The following is an 18144-nucleotide window of genomic DNA, read 5'->3' as shown; positions in this document are numbered from 1 at the left end:
CAGTGTTCTTCCTACATATCACAGTGCCCACAGGGCTGTCTAGTTGGTGTTCTCATTTTAAGCAGGGTATTGCTCATGCGACTGCAGAACTTTCCATTTTATTTTATTTTTTACTGCAAGGTTGCAGAGATTTTATTCCTAAAGTCATTAAATGGTCAAATTTTCTAGCTTTTTTTTTTTTTTAACTTTTAGAGTTTTTTATTTTAAAATTGTGGGGTACATTTCAGGGTTAGGTATATAAATATTCACTGTGCAGGTACCCTTGTTGATGAGGTGTGCCGCCCTTCCCCAGGCAGATTTTCACTACTGTAAATCCACCTCTCCCCTCCGCAGTTTCCTGCTATAGTCAATCCTTTTCTTATAGTATTACGGTAGTTGCTCAAGGTCCACTTACAAGTGAGAACATGTGATACTCCGTTCTTTGTTTCTGTGAAAGATCACTCAGTATTATAGACTCTAAGTCCACCCAAGTTGCTGCGAAGTTTATGATTTTATTCTTCTTTGTGGCTGCATAATATTCCATCGTGTATATGTACTACATTTTTTTATCCAGTCCTCTTTTGAAGGACAGTACAGTTGGTTCCATGTTCTTGCTATTGTGAACAATGCTGCGATAAACATACGTGTGCAGGTATCTTTTTTGTAGGGTGATTTGAGTTCTTCTGGGTATATTCCCACTAAGGGGATTGCGGGGTCACATGGCAGGTCAATTTTTAGAGCTTTTAGAAATCGCCACACTGATTTCCACAGAGGCTGTACTAGTTTGTACTCCCACCAACAGTATAGAAGTGTTCCCTTTTCGCCACATCTTCTCCAGCATGTTATTCTTTGAGTTATTGACGATGGTCATCCTGATTGGAGTTAGGTGGTATCTCAGTGCAGTTTTAATTTGCATCTCCTTGATGACTAGTGAGGCTGAACATTTTTTCATGTATCTGTTGGCTGCTCATATGTCTTCTTTTGAGAACTGTCTATTCATATCTTTTGCCCACTTTGTAACGGGGACGTTTGTTTTTTTTCAAGCACGTTTGAGTTCCTTGTAGATCCTAGATGTTAGACTTTTGTCAGATATATAGTTGGCAAATATTTTTCCCAGTCTGCGGGCTGTCTCCTTGCTCTCTTGATGGTTTCTTTGGCTTTGCAGAAGCTTGTCAGTTGGATGAGGTCCCACTTGTCTACCGTAACCCTTATGGCATGGGCACTTCGGGTTTTGATCAGGAAGAACTTTTTATTTTAAACAATAATATAGGTAAGCTATGGGTCCCCAATTTTAACTTATTAATATTGACCATCAATGGGATTTCTAAATTACCTCTTTGAGGCAAGCAGAGGATAACAACGGAAAATAACAGTTCTTAAATACCATATTCTTAATATGGAAAATAAAGCACACAAGTATATGCGAAAGAAACCTATCAAGAAAATTAGACAGTCATTTGCAGTGTCTAAAAGAAGCTATGAGCCGGGCTCAGTGGTTCAGCCTGTAATCCCAGCACTTTGGGAGGCCAAGGTGAGGCCTGAGCCTGCGGGTTCAAGACCAGTCTGGGCAACTTGGTGAGACCTCATCTCTACAATAAAAATCAAAAATTAGCCGGACATGGTAGTGAGCGCCTGTAGTTCCGGCTACATAAAAGGCTGGGGTGGAAGGATCACCTGAGCCCAGCAGGTCGACCCTGGGGTGGCCGTGAGCATGTCACTGCACTTCAGCCTGGGCGACGGAGTGAGACTCCAACTCAAAAAACAAAAAGAAGCTATGAGGAGTCTATGAAAGCTTTTCTAGGAACTGTTAATAAGACAAACATCCATTGTTCCTAAGGATGGGGGTAGACAATCAGTGAGCGGACTCTGGGATTCTTTCACAGAATAAATCTAAGCTAGAACAAAACTAAATGGGAATATAAGATATTTACTGCCTATCATTAGCATTTTTTTTAGGAATAAGAACACTAATGAGGTTGACCCGAGACAAGCTGGCACTGCCTTGCTTTGCTGGAGACAGTATAAATAGACTCAGTATTTCTAGAATGCAATTTGGCAGTATATAGTATCAAAGATCTGAAATATCACTGTATCTTTTGATGCAACAATTCCATATCCTGGGATTAATCCTACGAGGATTATAATATCTTATCGTTCAAGATGGCCTACATACTTAACAAATGAGAAATGGGCAAACTGTAAATAATAAAGAAAAATAAAGTGAGAAGCAGGCTGTAAAATCTGAAGGTAGAAGAGTAGAATTAACTTTGAAGACTAAACACCTGAGTTAAAAATCTGATGTCGCAATTTGCTGTGTGATCTCAAGCTAGTTAATCTCTGTGCACCTCAGTCTGTTAGATGAGCATGAAACCAGTAACTACCTCTTCAGGCTTTTGTGAAAATTCAGTGAAATCATGCAAAGTGCTTAACTGTCCTCTGGCATGCAGTAAACACTCAACAAATGTTAGCGATGAAAAATAATCTGGATTCTATTTGACATGGTTGGCATAAAAAAAATGATTAATATATTTTCTGTGAAACAATTACAGATTTTCACCTTTTTAAATCTTCCAAATGGAAAAATCAGGCGTATGAGACTTTTATGATTTAACAACAACAAAAGGGAATGTTGTTATTATTATGTTCATGGACAAATCTAGTAACTAAATGTAAGAACATATGGAAGCCCTTGGCATGGTGCCTGACATAGAACAGTCCTTTTAGACCCTTACTGGAATATCATCACTGGTTGTCAAGGGCCAAGGGCCAGTCAATGTCAAGTTGTGATTCACATCCAAGATGGCTGGGAGCTGCTGCCCAGCTTTACTGCTGTTTTTCTTAGGGCAGTGCCTCACCCACGTTCCCTCCGTGATCACTGGAGATTCCTCCCCAAACGCCCTCTTTGGAATAACTCCACCTTAGTCACCAGCCCAGTGACCACCTGGCTGAAGTCACATCCTCAATAAATTCTGGCTGGTTGGGTATGATAATTTGAAGAATAAAAACACTCTATAAAGTCAGCAGTTTACTGTTTTACACACAGTTGAATATTTCAATTTTCAAAGAATGAATTCTAACTTTTAACTATGTATCACCATTCCAGTTAAACACCATGTACTTTCTTGAGGCCTCCACAACATTAGGTCACTGTGGTACGTTTTCCGAACCTTTAAAGACTCATACTGCTTTGAGTTATGCTTAAGTGAAGAAGCAACATTTTTAAGAACTCAATTTTGGCTTGTTATAATAGGCCTATTAGAATACTCTGCTCCAGGCCAGGCGTGGTGGCTCTTGTCTATAATCCCCGCACTTTGGGAGGCCAAGGGGGGAGAATCAACTTCAGCCCAGAAGTTCAAGACCAGCATGGGCAACACAGTGAGCCCTGAGGTCAAGGCTGCAGTGAGCTGGGATTGTGCCACTGCACTCTAGCCTGGGCTATAGAGTGAGACCCTGTCTCAAAATAAAATAAAATAAAAGACTATCCAAAGAACAGATGTCAATCAATTTCAAAAAAAAAAAAAAAAAAAGTAAGCCTTACACTTTATCGTCATTTTCCCTTCAAACCTCAGCCCCAAAGTCTAAGATACAGGAGGGTTCCAGTCTTAAGAAAATATGAATATAACCTAATGGTTTTTATTCAATGGATAGCCCTATTGTAAAAATTATTGCTCTAGATCACCAGTTCTCCAAGTGTGGTCCCTAGACCAGCAGTTTCAGGACCACCGGGGAACTTGCTTTAGAAATGCAAATTCTTAGGTCTCACCCTGTCCTACAGAATCAGAAACTCGAATTTTCACTAGTCTTCCCAGTGATGCAGACACAAACTAAAGTTTGACAACTTCTCTAGAAATGTGTACCTGATTAAGAACAAAACGTTTAACTGTTTATTAAGTGCCAGTTTAAAATATGCAGGCACAGAAGCTTTGGATATTGGACTAGTACATTCCCTGGGGCAAAAGACCTTATATGAGCTTCATTTTGCTCAGGGAATCCTGAAACTGTGGATCTGACTATGTCACTCCAGAGTGGAGAAAGGACATCCTTGAGAAGTCAACAGCCCGTGGGTCCACAGCAGACAGTATGAAATGTCACTACTCAAGTTCCTTGCCATGATGACTGAGGTAGCAGTCTCGATGGAATTAAACATGCTGAAATTAAGAATCTGGGCCAGGCACAGTGGCTCATGCCTGTAATCCCAGCACTTTTGGGAGGCTGGGGCAGGATTGCTTGAGCTCAGAAGTTTGAGACCAGCCTAGGCAACATAGTGAGACCTCATCTCTACAAAAAAATAATACTAGGCAGGCATGGTGGTATACACCTGTAGTCCCAGCTACTCAAGAGGCCAAGGTGGAAGGATTGCCCGAGTACAGGAGGTTGAGGCTGCAGTGAGCTGTGATCAGGCCACTGTACTCCAGCCTGGGTGACAGGATGGATCCTCAACTCAAAAAAAAAAAAACAAAACCAAAAAACCCATCATTCAGTCACTGTGAGGATTATTAGAATTTATATCAGCTGGGCTTGGTGACTCAGCCTGTAATCCCAGCGCTTTGGGAGGCTGAGGTGAGTGGATGGCCTGAGCCCGCGGGTTTGAGACCCGCCTGGGCAACTTGGCGAGACCTCATCTCTACCATAAATCAAAAATTAGCCGGGCATGGTAGCGTATGCCTGCAGTTCCAGCTACTCGGAAAGCTGAGGCGGAAGGATCGCCGGAGCCCAGCAGGTCGAGGCTGCGGTGGCCAGGAGTGGCCACTGCACTCCAGTCTGGGCGACAGAGTGAGACTCCAACTCAAAAAAAAAAAAAAAAGAATTTATATCAAACATCTACCCTATTACTTTGCAAATAACAATTTAATAAATGTTAATTTTCATATTAATGAAATATGTTGTCCTCCTAAGTGCCAGAAACATCCAGCTATGAAAAAATGTATTATTAGTAAACCACTCTTACTAGGACTTTGATTTTTTTAAGTGCAATTTCATAGAACTACATGGTAGAAATCTACATGTAGGGTATGAGCAAAGAACGGAGGGATTTTTAAAAAACAAAGATAAATATATGTAAGATGTGGTCTGTTGATTTTAAAATGAGGAAGACAAATATTTACATTCATTAAGTTAGAAATGAATGAACACAAACCTATCTATATACACCTGCAATACTGCATAGGAGTGGTACTTAAGGGGACTGAGCCATCACAGCCCACTCTCAGTGCTTTGAAAGTTCATAGTAAGACCTGAACTTGGTCTATTTCCCGTGAGGCCGTGGGGACGCAGCTTCCCTGACCTTGGTTAACTTAAACAGGAATGATGACAACCACCTCCTGACATTTTCATATGTGCCTGGCACACTGCTCTTGGCACTGTGACCAATGTTTGGCTGAATCTGAACTTGTTGAACCCCACTTTATAACCCATGTCCAAGGCAAGAGGTATATGAACATTGGGCTTCCTGAGAGTCAACGGTCACGTGGTTGCAGTGTCCTGGGGGAGGGGAGTGGTGACTCCCACAGTCACAGGGTAGGGAGAATTCACTCTCCCACCAGCACCCACATTTGTGAAACAGTCACCGCTCACAACCCTGCTCATATACTCGCTGCTGATCTCCAGACCCTGAAAGGGAGGCATGACTTGTTGTTCTCATTATCTGAGTGGGAAACACTCAGGATTTCAACACCCGTGAGCGGCGGGCTTGCTCTAAAACACAATGCCCAGGAGTCTTACCACCAAGAGTCAGTGCATCATCCAAAATCAAATGGAAGTGGCTTCATCAGATTTAACATGAATCTCAATAAGGTCTAGACTCTCAGAAAAAATTCTATCAGAGAAAGAATATGAGAAGCTTGGGACACTGTAAGACATGAGGGAACATAAAGGGAGAAAATCCACCAGCAGAAAACGGGACTATTTCATTAGCCGAGAATCCCTTCACACGTGTCCTCCTTCCCCAGGGCAGGTGGTTGCAGTAAGACACTGCATTTCTTGTCTCCCTTAGGACTGCCACATGATGGAAGTCCCTGCCAGATGGAAGACTGGCAGATAGAAGTAGTGGAACAGATTCTAGTCACCTGCTTAGAAGCACGTTACTTTCCCTGGACTTCCATTCTTTCCCCACTGGGGGCGGCAGCTGGAGAAACCTTGCAAGCACAGAGCTGTATGGCTGGCCTAGGTCTCAGGTGAGAGGGAGACCAACGCCGATGGTCTTTAAGTCACTGTACTGTTGGGTCTCTGTCACAGCAACAGAACCTCTCTCCTACTACCAGAGAAAATAGCGAAGTAAGGCAGGGAAGAGAGGGAACAGAAAAGGTAAACCCTCCGTGAACAAGCCATCTGAGTCGGTGGAATAGAAACCTTCCTCATTTTATACAAGGAAAGGATGAGAGCAAAAACAGCTTTAGTAATTAGGGTTTTGTCATTCGCTAAACGAGAAGTGAAAATATTTAATAAACTCTGTACATAAAACTTTTCATGGCAGAAAGCAAACCAAGCAGTGTTTCTGAACATATAAAAAAACAAGGTCTCCGTAACAAACAAAAACTATTAAAACAAACTGCCAACAACTCACATAAGAAAACAAGAATATAAAAAAAATTCCTTAGGTGCTATTTTTAAGCAGCCAGGAGAAGTAGCTTAAAATTATTAGTCATTATTTCATAAAATAGAACAGTAAGTAGCAGGTATATAAAGAATGAGCCATGTAGCTTTTTCACGCACATGGTAACTTACTAAAAGCCCGGGGTTAGAGATTTCAGATTTCGTTTAATCAAATTAGTAAAAGCATGTCCACAAAGATAAAGACCAAAGACTAATGACAGATAACAATGGCTGGAGCGGCAGGGAGAGCCAAAGGAGAAGAATGGGACGATACACTGGGGGTGGTGGGCCCAAGTGCATGAACAGCATAAATCAAGTAAGTATTAATGAAGACAAAACCAGCTGACTTCCCACCTTGCTTTTACAGGTTAATGGACTCTGCAGCTGTCTGTGCATTCCAGATTGTAACACAAAACCCAAGTGAAGCTTGTGAAGAGAGAGAATACAGATTTGAAAAGACTTGGGCCTTCCTCAAGAAAAGAATATTCTGCTTTCCAATGGATCACCAGGACAAAGCAGAGTTTTAATTTGTGACCTTGAATCACAAGGGTATCATAACAAAAAAAATGAATCTTGATGAAGTAATTTTAGCTTCCTAAACAAAACCGTCATTAATATATCTTCAATTACAATTCCTGGATCTTAAGTTTCTGGTAACTCAGAAGCTTGTGAGTTACTGGAAACTAAGCATGGACTATCATACGCTAGTGCAGTGGCAATCACATCCAAACATATTAATAAAAGAAAAAGCGCATTTCCAAACTTCCTCCACATATAAAACCCACCTTGACGATCCCAGAGCTTTAATAAGAACGACAAAAAGGAAAAGGAAAACCACTTATTGGTACTAAAGCCTTTACTGTAATAAACCAAATATATTTACAATTTATACAAATGTTTAACCTTCAACAAAAATACAAAAAAACATTTCACAAGATGCAAAACCAGGAAACAAGTTCATTGGAGACACCACTGCTCTACGAAGGACGGAACGTGAGGTGAACGGCAAGGAACAGAAAGGTAATCTCACTCTAGGGCAAGGCGTGATCCACAGATCACCCAGAAAGAAAAGAACGGGCTCTAATGCGGGTCAGCAGATTCCGTTCCTCAATCCTACAGCCCTTGGCCCTCTGTCCACTTGGCCTTGGCGCTCCATTTGGTCTAGGTAGATAGGTGACTTTCTGCTGATGAACTCATCGCCTCCTCTTTGTAGACTCAAAGTCGTTTTGTGTCAAGGTTTGGAAACAGGTTTTTATGCGTGTTTTTTTTTTCTTTTAAAGTTACAACTTTTCTATTTCTACAAATTCAAAACATTTTGGCCCAATTCAACTATAAACGTTAAACCACATAATGTGTTCAGTAGATGACTTCATAGACTGTAGCCTTCTTGTCCCCTGAGCCAGTGACTATGTACTTATCATCCACAGAGATGTCACAGCTAAGCACTGACGAGGACTCTTTGGACTGAAAGAAAAAACAATGGCGCATGTTTAATGTGGAACAAGGATAATCAGAGGCCCTGCTTGCCCTGAGGCACCTTCACTTCTGATTTCAAAGGGGACGATGTGGATTGGGCTCGGTGGCTCAGCCTGTAATCCCAGCACTTTGGGAGGCTGAGGTGAGTGGACTGCCTGAGCCCGTGGGTTCAAGACCCACCTGGGCAACTTGGCGAGACCTCATCTCTACAATAAATCAAAAATCAGCCGGGCGTGGTAGCGTGCACCTGTAGTTCTAGCTACTTGGAAGGCTGAGGCGGAATGATCGCCGGAGCCCAGCAGGCGAGGCTGCGGTGGCCGGGAGCGGCCACTGCACTCCAGTCTGGGTGACAGAGTGAGACTCCAACTCAAAAAAACCAAAAAAACAAATTGTCTTTGTAGGTAAGGAACACTTACCTGGAATATACTGGCTCCATAGGGGGTCCGCCAAGCATTCAGGAGGTTATCTTTTCCAGTACTCACAAACCATTTACCTAGAATTAGCAAAGACATATGCAGTCTTAGCAAGATTAAAATCCCTACTGTGTCCAGCCTGGGCAACACAGCAAGACTCCATTTCTTCAAATAACTAAAAAATTCCAATTAGACTCACAATTTAGACTTAATCAAACTGAGAACACTTTTAATGCATGAACGACCATGTCCAAAGGGTTCGTCGATGACGTGAGCAGAGGTTTTAAATCTGGGCTCCTTGGCGGATTATCTGTGTGATCCTGGGTATGATCTTGGGTATCAGCATTATTAGTCACTGGATACATGATTTAGTAGCATCATACCCATTACATAGCAGGCCCTCAAATACTGAATCAATGAAGTTGTTCTACTTTAGTCAGTTTCCTCATGATAAAATGGAACTAGAAACGATTAAATGTCAAACTTAAGTAAAATGTCAGTCATGTCATACAGCATATAAAATGTGTTCAATAAGCAACAGCTACTCATCCACCCACCTACCCATCCATCCATCCACCCATTCATCCATCCATCCATCCCATGAACAAATATTTGACCACCTGCAGTGCACAAGAAGTTTCCATAAGAAACTTTATCCTCACTGTAGAGTGTAGCATCTGGGACAGTTAAATATCCTCTTTGCCGACCCTGGGTTCCGCAGCCCGGCCAGTTCAGAGACTTCCACTGCTCCTGCCAATTCTTCTATAAATTCCCAGCCACCCCTCTTCAGACTGGACACTAACTGTCCCCACCCCCACTGAAAATAAGTATGTGTCCAAACCCTGTATTTACATCGCCTGCTGACTTTTCTCAAATTAGCCAAACAGACTGAAACAGACATTACTGTGCTCCAAAGAACATATTAAAACAATAGGATTATTGCATCCAGCTGCTCGGAGCCCAGCATTTTTTCCAGATACCATCTCTTCCGTAGTTTGCTAGAAGTATTTTCCACGGGGCCATCCACAGCCGACAGCTTCCTTTGGGTTGAACTCACCACAGTAAGCAAATTTCAGGGATAGCACGCAGCTCTCGTGAAGGTGCAGCTGGTACTTGTCGGGCTTGTTCACGTGCAGCACCTCCACGTTGCTGCTCTCCATGCCCACGGCCAGCCACTCCCCGGTGGGGCAGTAGCCCAGGGAGAAGATCTGTGAGGAGCAGGACAGGGGCGCTGGTTATACTGCACAATGCTTTTGGGGTGTGAAAAGGCAACAGGAAAGAGGGGAAACAGCGAGAACAGGGGAAGCCATCAGCCAAATCCCTACTGTGGTGAGGTCTACAGGGCAGGCAACCCCGCTCACATGAACCACCTGTCAAAACCTTTGTGAAACAATGGAAAAAATTTGAACGGGATGAAAATTTAAAATGACTCCTAATACGGCGTTTGTATGTGCTGTAAAGGAGGCCTCGCCAGGCATGATGGCTCATGCCTGCAATCCCAGCACTTTGAGAGGCCAAAGTGGGAGGACTGCTTGAGCCCAGGAGTTCCGAGTCTGGGTAACATAGGGAGACCTTGTCTCTACCAAAAATAAATAAATAAATAAAATATCAAAAAATTAGCCAGGAATGGTAGTGCATGCCTATAGTCCCAGTTACTTGGAAGGCTGAGGCAGAAGAAACACTTGAGCACAGGAGTGTGAGGCTGCAGTGAGCCATGATCACGCCACTGCACTCCAGCCTGGACCACAGAGTAAGATCCCAACTCAAAAAAATAAAATAAAGTAAAATAAAATAAAGAAGGCCCTATCTTTTGCAATACTAACAGACAGAAGTATGGCCACGAGTTCCTTAATGACAGAGATATGTTCTGTGTTCTGAGAAATGCCTCGTTAGGTGATTTCCGTCGTTGGGTGAACATCACAGCGTGCACTTACACACACCTAGATGGCACAGCTAGCTGCACCTAGACTATACGATGTGGCCTATTGCTGTTAGGCTGCAAATACACTGAATACTGTACGCAACTGCAACACGATGGTGAGTCTCTAAACACAGAAAAGGTACAGTAAAAATACGGCATTATCTATCACATATGCAGTCCACTGCTGGCTGAAATACTAGGGGTGCATGACTGTTTATGAATGAAATGACATGATGGCTGGGAGTTACATGAAGATACTCCAGTGTTTATGGATAGGGAGAATGGGGATGACAGAACAGACTGGCCACGTGTTCATAACTGTTACAGCTAGGGTGATGGGCATATGGGTTTATTGTCTAATTAACTGTATTTTTATATATGCTTAAACATTTTCTGCACTCATATATATTTGAAAATACGAATTTTTTTTGAAGGAAGTTTTTTTTCCAAAAGGAAGACCAAAAGTAGTATCCTACCTCTGATGGGAAAGAGGATGAACAGGGAACTCAACAAAATGTCAATAGGAACATGAAGCTTAATAGCATATATACATTTGTTTTCTGTTTTTGCCCTAGTTTACTGAGTCAAATTATTTCTATTACAAAAGAAGATAAATAAAATGCCAAGTCATGATCAAAAGAACAATTCTACCATCAGAAAGCACTTAAAATGGCAAAGTACTCTTTCCCAAACAAGCCTACGTTCAGACACTCAACATCTAAATATTTTCACAACCTGCATAGTTGCCATTTATGCATTATTTCAAAACTCCCTAAATCTTGTCAGCCAGCCATGAGTTCATCTTTTAAGGGATGAGGAATCAAATGGGCATCCACTGAGATACCTCTGCATTTTTAAAGCTCCCTGATGTAGGGGAAATGAATGAACTTTCAGAGCAGCTGTGGTTTTTCTCCACTCCTAGTGACATCCTGCATACCTCTCAAACTCTATTTATTTAGGAATCAATAATCACATCCCACTCCCGCATTAGACGGTGAGGATAGGTGCAGCAGATCAAACACCGTGGAAGGAAACCGTACATTCTCCCCTGTATGGATCCCTTCAACAAACTCATAGATAAATGAAACGGCGAACGTGTCTTAACCTGAAGGATTTTTAAAGACACTCAAGAGTTTCAGGGTTTTTTTTTTTTTGGTTTTTGTATGTAAAAAACCTATTATCTCTGATTTAGCCCTGATCTGTTTGTCCAGCTACTACTACTATCCTAGGATGTGAGGAGAGGGAGAAAAGAGGACGACACACCCCAGGCTGCCTCACAGACTCCGGGGCAGGCGGAAGCCAGTCAGTCACCTGGGAGGTAAAGTCGTGCTGCTGCAGCTGTCGCCCCTCACGCAGGTCCCAGGACCTGACCGTGTTGTCCAAACCGCCCGTCCAGAGCTTGGTGCCATCATTAGAAATGTCAATACAGCTGGCTCCGTCTGTGTGGCCCTGGAATTGCCTGATAAAACAAACCAGATTGAATAATGATTTCCTGCCAGAGCTCAAGGTAAACACTGTTGTGGTGTTAGTTTTGGACTCTGTGTGTGTGTGTGTGTGTGTGTGTGTGTGTGTGTGTGTGTGTGTGTGTGTGATCTTGCCAGTGTCTGCTGATGTGCAAGATCAAACTAACCTTCCCCGAGGGGGATGGGAAACAGCACCTGCAGAGTATCTTTTTTTCTTTTTTCACGATTCAAGTGCTAAAGAAATGAAATGCCATCGTAGGTCACTACCCAGAAGTTAAATATACTACTCTGACAAATCCGTCTGGAAGGTAAAATGCCTTCCAGGTCTGAAAAGGAGTGTAAGTGTTAAAAGAGAATAAAGGACAAACACACAAAATTTCAAGTGTATTCCTTGAGGAAAGACGAAGGCCTGCCCTTCGATCTGGAGGCCTGAATCCAGGAGAGAAACGAGTGGAGACGTTACGAGCGCGGGGCACACAGGCGTCCGTTTCTGTGAATCAACACATGCCTGTCGTGCCAACAGAGCATGAGCTCATGTGTTTGCTCAACCTTGCTTTCTGTGTCAGACAGAACCCTGCGTTAGGAAATCTGGACTCCCAGAGACAAAGGGTCATGCATGCTGGCCTCCTGACCGCAGAGACACTGAGCAGAGACAGAAGTCACTGCTGCAGAGGCCACTGCTGAGGCAGACCCGTGGGCACCTGAGCAAGACCCTGCCTCCCAGCTGAGCACAAGCTGTTCACTAAAGGGGATCCTTAGCTTCATGCGAAAAGCGCCACCAAGACCCATCAGCCAGCAGGAATCTGGTGAGCACAGTGGCAGCGCAAGGAGGTAGGTGTGAGCCACCGCAAGGTTGGGGACGACCCTTGACTCAGTTCTGCAGGCTGAGCGGAAGCTGGTGAGGGAGCAGCCAGGAAAAGTGCGTGAGGTCCAAATGCGCTCTCGGGATCAGGTGGGATCCAGTAAAGGGCTGCTTGGGAATTTCAACGCCGAGAGGACAGTTTCCATGCCTCCTCTTCCTCTGGGCTCCACAGACCTTCTCACTCCCATAGCGCTCCAAACTTTGCACCTGAGCTTGGAATCGAAAGAGCACACAGGGAAGGAAAAAGCACCACTGCTGCCCTGGATTCTGAGCCAAGCTGTGAGCCATCACTTCAGCAATCTTCTCTTCACACGCCATCCCCACTGGACTTTAGGATCCAGGCTCAGTCCTCATGAACCGACTTTCTCCCTCATCGGGGAGAAGACCTCAAGCTCCAGCTTCTCCTGAGACTTCCCCAAAGGCTTGGGGAAGGCCCCTTTTCACTTGGTAAAAGTGCTGCTTTTCTTTCCTTCCAGCCGCTGTGGAAATCCAGTGGCCTCCTCTTCACTTCACCGCCTGACTTCTTTTGACCCAACTCATTAAATGCTCTTCCTCTCTGGCTAAAACATCTTTCCCTGCTGACGTACAGCACTCTATGAGTGTTCCTCCATCCCCTCTGCCTTTCATCTATGCATCCCTGGCAGGTCTCCTGACTGGTCAGGATGTGCTGGGTCACCATGGACACAAACCCATTCCCCAGGCTAGACTGCCCGGGCACACAGAACCACCAGCAGCCACATGTGGTCAATCCAAATTGAGAAGGAGATTTGTAAAACATTGTCTCATTACAATCACCAGGTACTGACTCCAGAAGTTGGGCAGAGCAGGAGTTCAGAACACAGATGAGGGAGCAGAAAGCCTGGGCGCCGATCCCAGGTGTACTGTGTCCAACTGTGCGACCTGGAACAAGTAACTTAACCTCTCTGTGCCTATGGCTCCTCGTTTACAAAACAGAGTGAACAGCACTACAGACATTATGAGCATCGAAGGGAGTGATATTGAAAAGCAAGAATGAACACTTTGAAAATGCTATTTACTAAGTTTAAAAAAGAGAGAGAAGAAAAAAGTAACTTTTGCCAGGCTTCAAAAAAAATCTGAAGGGGCTTATTATTCCATTTTTCTCACTCTGCACTACACAGCAAGTGGTAAGAGGAAAATACCAGCTGCACGGTCACCGACACACAGGGGCAGGGCAGGGATCAAGGATACTTAATGGATTTCTGCAGCGGAGATCTGAGGAGAGAGCGCGCTGTCATGAGGACTTCTGTGGCTTCACTCTGTACATGGACCAGAAGCATCACAGGAGGCTTGCCAAGGAAGCCCCAGGCCTCAAACCGCACTGTCCACAGAGCCTGTTTCCAAGCGAAGATGAGATGTGAAACAAAAGAAAGACACACATGCTAATTTTACCTACGGCGTCTCATTTGTGCTTGTTTTTAAAAAGGTGTTTCTAAAAGCGGGAGGTATCACACTCCCAGACTTTAAACTTTATTAGAAAGCTATAATAATCAAAACAGCCTGGTATTGGTACAAGAACAGACATATAGACCAATGGAACAGGATAGAGATTCCAGAAGCAGAACCTCAATTTCTCAACCATCACATCTTTGACAAAGCCTCAACCACCCACCACTGGGGAGAGGAGAACCTATTCGGTAAATGGTGCTGGGAAAACTGGCTGACCACATGCAGAAGACTCAAACAAGACCCCTACCTATCACCATACCCAAAAACCAACTCTAAATAGATCAAAGACCTAAGCGTAAAACCTCAAACGATAAGAAGCTTAGAAAATGCAGGAGACACCCTTATGGAAATTGGAACTGGCAACCAATTCCTGATCAAAACCCCAAGTTCCCATGCCATAAGAGATAAGATAGACAAGTGGGACCTCATCAAACTGATTAGCAAAAACATGAAACCAACTGTGCTGTCCATCGAAAGAGGACTGGATAAAAAAGAAATGTAGTACACATATACAATAGAATATTACATAGCCATAAAGGAGGACAAAATTATGAACCTTGGAACAATTTGGATGGACTTAGAGTCTATAAGACTGAACGATCTATCACAGAAACAAAGAACTGAGTATCACATGTTCTCACTCATAAGCGGACCTTAAACAATTATCGTAATACTCTAAGAAAAGGATTGGCAGTAGTGAGAATCTGCTGGGGGGGGGCACACCTCATCAATAAAAGTGCCTGCATAATGAACATTTGTATACCTAGCCCTGAATTACACCCCACATCTTTAAAATCAAACAAACAAAAGATGTTTCTAGAACCTCTCTGGCGTGAGCACTGACTTCTGCAGGGGGCATGTGGCAGGGAAGCCGAGGAGAGGCATCAAGGTAGCAAGAGTCGCGGCAGCGGCTGAGGTGAAAGGGACAGACAGATTGCAGGACTCCAGGAAGACCTTGGCTCGCTTCTGGGTAGAATGACCCTTGGGCAGGCCTCTTGTATCATTACTGAGAAAAATGGATACTTTAAAACCATTTTGTGGGTGAGATTCTGGAAACACCTCTTCTCTGGTCCCTTTGTTGATTTTCTGTTATCTTTTATCAGTTGGCTCCCATCTGCACAAATAAGGTTCTCGCCAAAGCCAAAAACATCTAGTGTCGAGGGCCCTTCGTACTGCCATGTGATCCACATGGGGCCATCCCCTGGCAGAGGCCAGGGATATTTTTTAGAGCGAGGCATCTGTATGTGGACTGAAGAACTGGAACATTAAGGAGATAAAAAGTCTCAGTGACACCAGGCACGGCAGCAAGACTGGAAGCTCCCCTGAAGGTAACAACACACTTTTGTCTGAATATCCCTAACACCTGGCTCCCAGCATAAGGGCTGAGTGCCTGGGGCAGCTAGAAAGAAGCTGAAGTGATGCGAGGCCTCTGGCCCAGCTACTCAAGCAGGGAACCCCCTTAGACAACCCCATCTCCTCACCTCACTAGCGTCTGGTTGTGCAGATCCCACACGGCGATGTTGCCATCACTGCAGCACGAGAAGCAGACCTTGGAGTCGGGGCTGATGGCCAGGGCGTAGCAGGCGGGGGCCGAGGATGTCAGCTCCGCCTTGATGCGGGGGGTCGGAGCCGCCAGGTCCCAAATGGACAAAGTACTGGCTTCCCCGCCCACTATGAGAGTGCAGCCGTCAGGTAGCAATTTACAGGAACGGATATAATTATCTCTATTCTGCGAAATAAACATAATTCGATTGCTGTCATGAATTACTGAGCAATCTACAGTGCCATGTTCTCTAACTGCCCTTGGGTTTTGACTCATAAAGCAGTGTTTTGTGGACACTCTAACGTCCATTGTGTCTAAGGGTTTTGTAGTAAAGACCGGGATCCCACGGAAACTGTCTCTTTCAAAGGAGTGAACAAAACCCACTCACAGAACTATCTGCACAAGTGTGAAAGCTTTGCTAATGTTTCTCGACATCCTGCTTCTAGAATTGAGATTATCCAGGTGTACTTCTCTGTGAAGAAAGCACTTTTCAAAGCTGGTTAATAAATCTTCTCCTTCATCATCCTCCATTATCTCCTGTTTGGAAGCTGCAGGCCTACTGTCTATGTTTAGGTTTTCATGACTCTTAACACGCTACTTAACGCTGTGCTGAGTCTTCATTAGACAGAAAGATTCTTATCTCAGAATTTACCAGCGCCACTTTCTCAAGTAATAATGTGGCTGCTGTTATACTTAAGTTCCTTAGACCAAAGGCCAAAGAAACTGTGCAAGTGGGGGGCAGGGTTAATATGACAAATTCCCCCAAAAGGTAACTGCTATTCTCTAACTAAGCCAAATAGATATATAGAACTTTTTTTTTTTTTTGAGCCAGGGTCTCACTCTGCCACACTGGCTGGAGCACAGTGACACGATCACAGCTTACTACAGCCTTGACCTCCCGCATCAGCCTGCCAAGTAGCTGAGACTACAGGTGTAAGTCATCATACCTGGCTAATTTTTCTTTTCGTTTTCTTTTTTTGGTAGAGACAAGGTCTTGCTATGCTGATTGAGCCCAGGCTGGTCTTCAACTCCTGTGCTCAAGCAATCCTCCCACCTCGGCCTCCCAAAGTGTTGGGATCACAGGTGTGAGCCACTGCGCTCAACCTAGCTGAACGTCTTTTTTCACATGCTTTAATCATGGTCTATGTTTCAAAACTTAGAGAAATTTTACACATATAATTTCAAAAAAGATAATCCTACTGTAGAATGCTAGGCTATGTTTAAAAACAGGTTTCACTAATGGAGATATTTTTTCATTATTTGATTTTTTAAAAATACACTAATAAGTATCCCCCAAAAACCATGTCCCTAAAACACTGCTTTTTGCAAACACTCTCTCCAGAATCCTCTCAATTCTCCAGGCAGGCAGTAGACAGCACCACCTGCCATAGCAGCATGCAAGCAGACCACGCACCAGGGCAGGGCAGCTGTGAGTCTGCTTAAGGCTAGCAGCATGTGGTCTATAGATCCTGGGGTTACAGTTTAGAGATTGGAACACGCCCCGGCGTGTTCTATGCCCCTGAAAAATGTAAAATGGTGTTCTCAGGCACTGGGAGAGGGTGGCCGAGCTGCCTTGGGAGTGTATTCTCACTGCTCCTGTTTTACTGACGGCTGCCCTGATTTTTTGCAGACAGATCCTTTTTAACTCTTTCCTGAAGTCAAGGGAGTAAAGCAAAACCATCTCTCTCTTTCAGGTCTCCCTTAGAAATGCAGACTCTTCAGAACGGTTTTTATGCCACGTGATCAAATGTTTACGATTCTGTATTTATCTGAAGGCTGTAGGGAAATTAAAAGTTGAGTGGATTGCAGGGATCAGAGTCCAGGCCTAGCTGTGCTCTCATCGGTTAAATGGGAAACCCCCTTTATAAGACGCATCCACACAAGGAGAGCTTCTGTAAACCACTGGAAAATATTTAAAGAAAGAAATCCATCAACTCTGGGATTTCACCACTGCAACAGCAACCAATGCAACCTTCACATTTAAATGGGGATGGTGGGGGAGGTCAAGCAGCTAACACAGGAAACAGAAGGGGCTTCTATTTCCTCATAATGGGAATAAAACCCAGGCCAGGACAGCTATTTCCTTATTGAGTCTCCAGGGAAAAATTACCCTTGTGCACTGGTTCCTGCTCACTCACCAGACAGTCGAGCTGAGAGACGGGGCTCTTGTTGCCAGGGTGGCTGATGTCCCAGACCTTGACACAGCCCTTCCCGCCCGTGTACACATGTCTCGTGGGGTTGCTGATGGTCACCGCACACACCACCTCCCCGTGGTTGAGGGTGTTGATCTGCCGGGCGTGTCGGGGGATGCCGGGTCCAATGAGGGCGTCGGGGGGGAAGGGGACAGGCTGCATCTGACCGTCTGCGGTAACGTGGAAGGAGTATGCACTTTGGGAGGAGGAGATGGTCGGAGAGAAGAAGGGAGGACA

The 18144-nt window shown here is 44.2% G+C and overlaps 1 protein-coding gene across 16 annotated transcripts in view; it reads right to left on the bottom strand.

The window, feature by feature from the left end:
* Positions 1-7408: 7408 nt before the first annotated feature.
* Positions 7409-18144, bottom strand: part of TLE1 (transducin like enhancer of split 1) — a 97723-nt gene continuing 86987 nt past the window's right edge. For all 16 annotated transcript variants that reach the window (XM_021711261.1, XM_021711260.1, XM_021711265.1 and 13 more), the window contains 6 exons: positions 17854-18103; positions 15654-15901; positions 11692-11839; positions 9517-9667; positions 8463-8539; positions 7409-8034 (listed from right to left, as the gene is read on the bottom strand). In XM_021711261.1, the coding sequence (XP_021566936.1) occupies positions 7927-8034; positions 8463-8539; positions 9517-9667; positions 11692-11839; positions 15654-15901; positions 17854-18103 (982 nt within the window). In that variant the 3' untranslated portion in view covers positions 7409-7926. The remainder of the gene's footprint in view (positions 8035-8462; positions 8540-9516; positions 9668-11691; positions 11840-15653; positions 15902-17853; positions 18104-18144) is intronic.

The sequence above is a fragment of the Carlito syrichta genome, unplaced genomic scaffold (assembly GCF_000164805.1).
Source record: "Carlito syrichta isolate Samal-C Ts95f unplaced genomic scaffold, Tarsius_syrichta-2.0.1 Scaffold301970, whole genome shotgun sequence".
NCBI lineage: Eukaryota > Metazoa > Chordata > Mammalia > Primates > Tarsiidae > Carlito > Carlito syrichta.
Note: the sequence above shows the minus strand (reverse complement) of the source record. Positions and strands in the feature narration are given on the sequence as shown.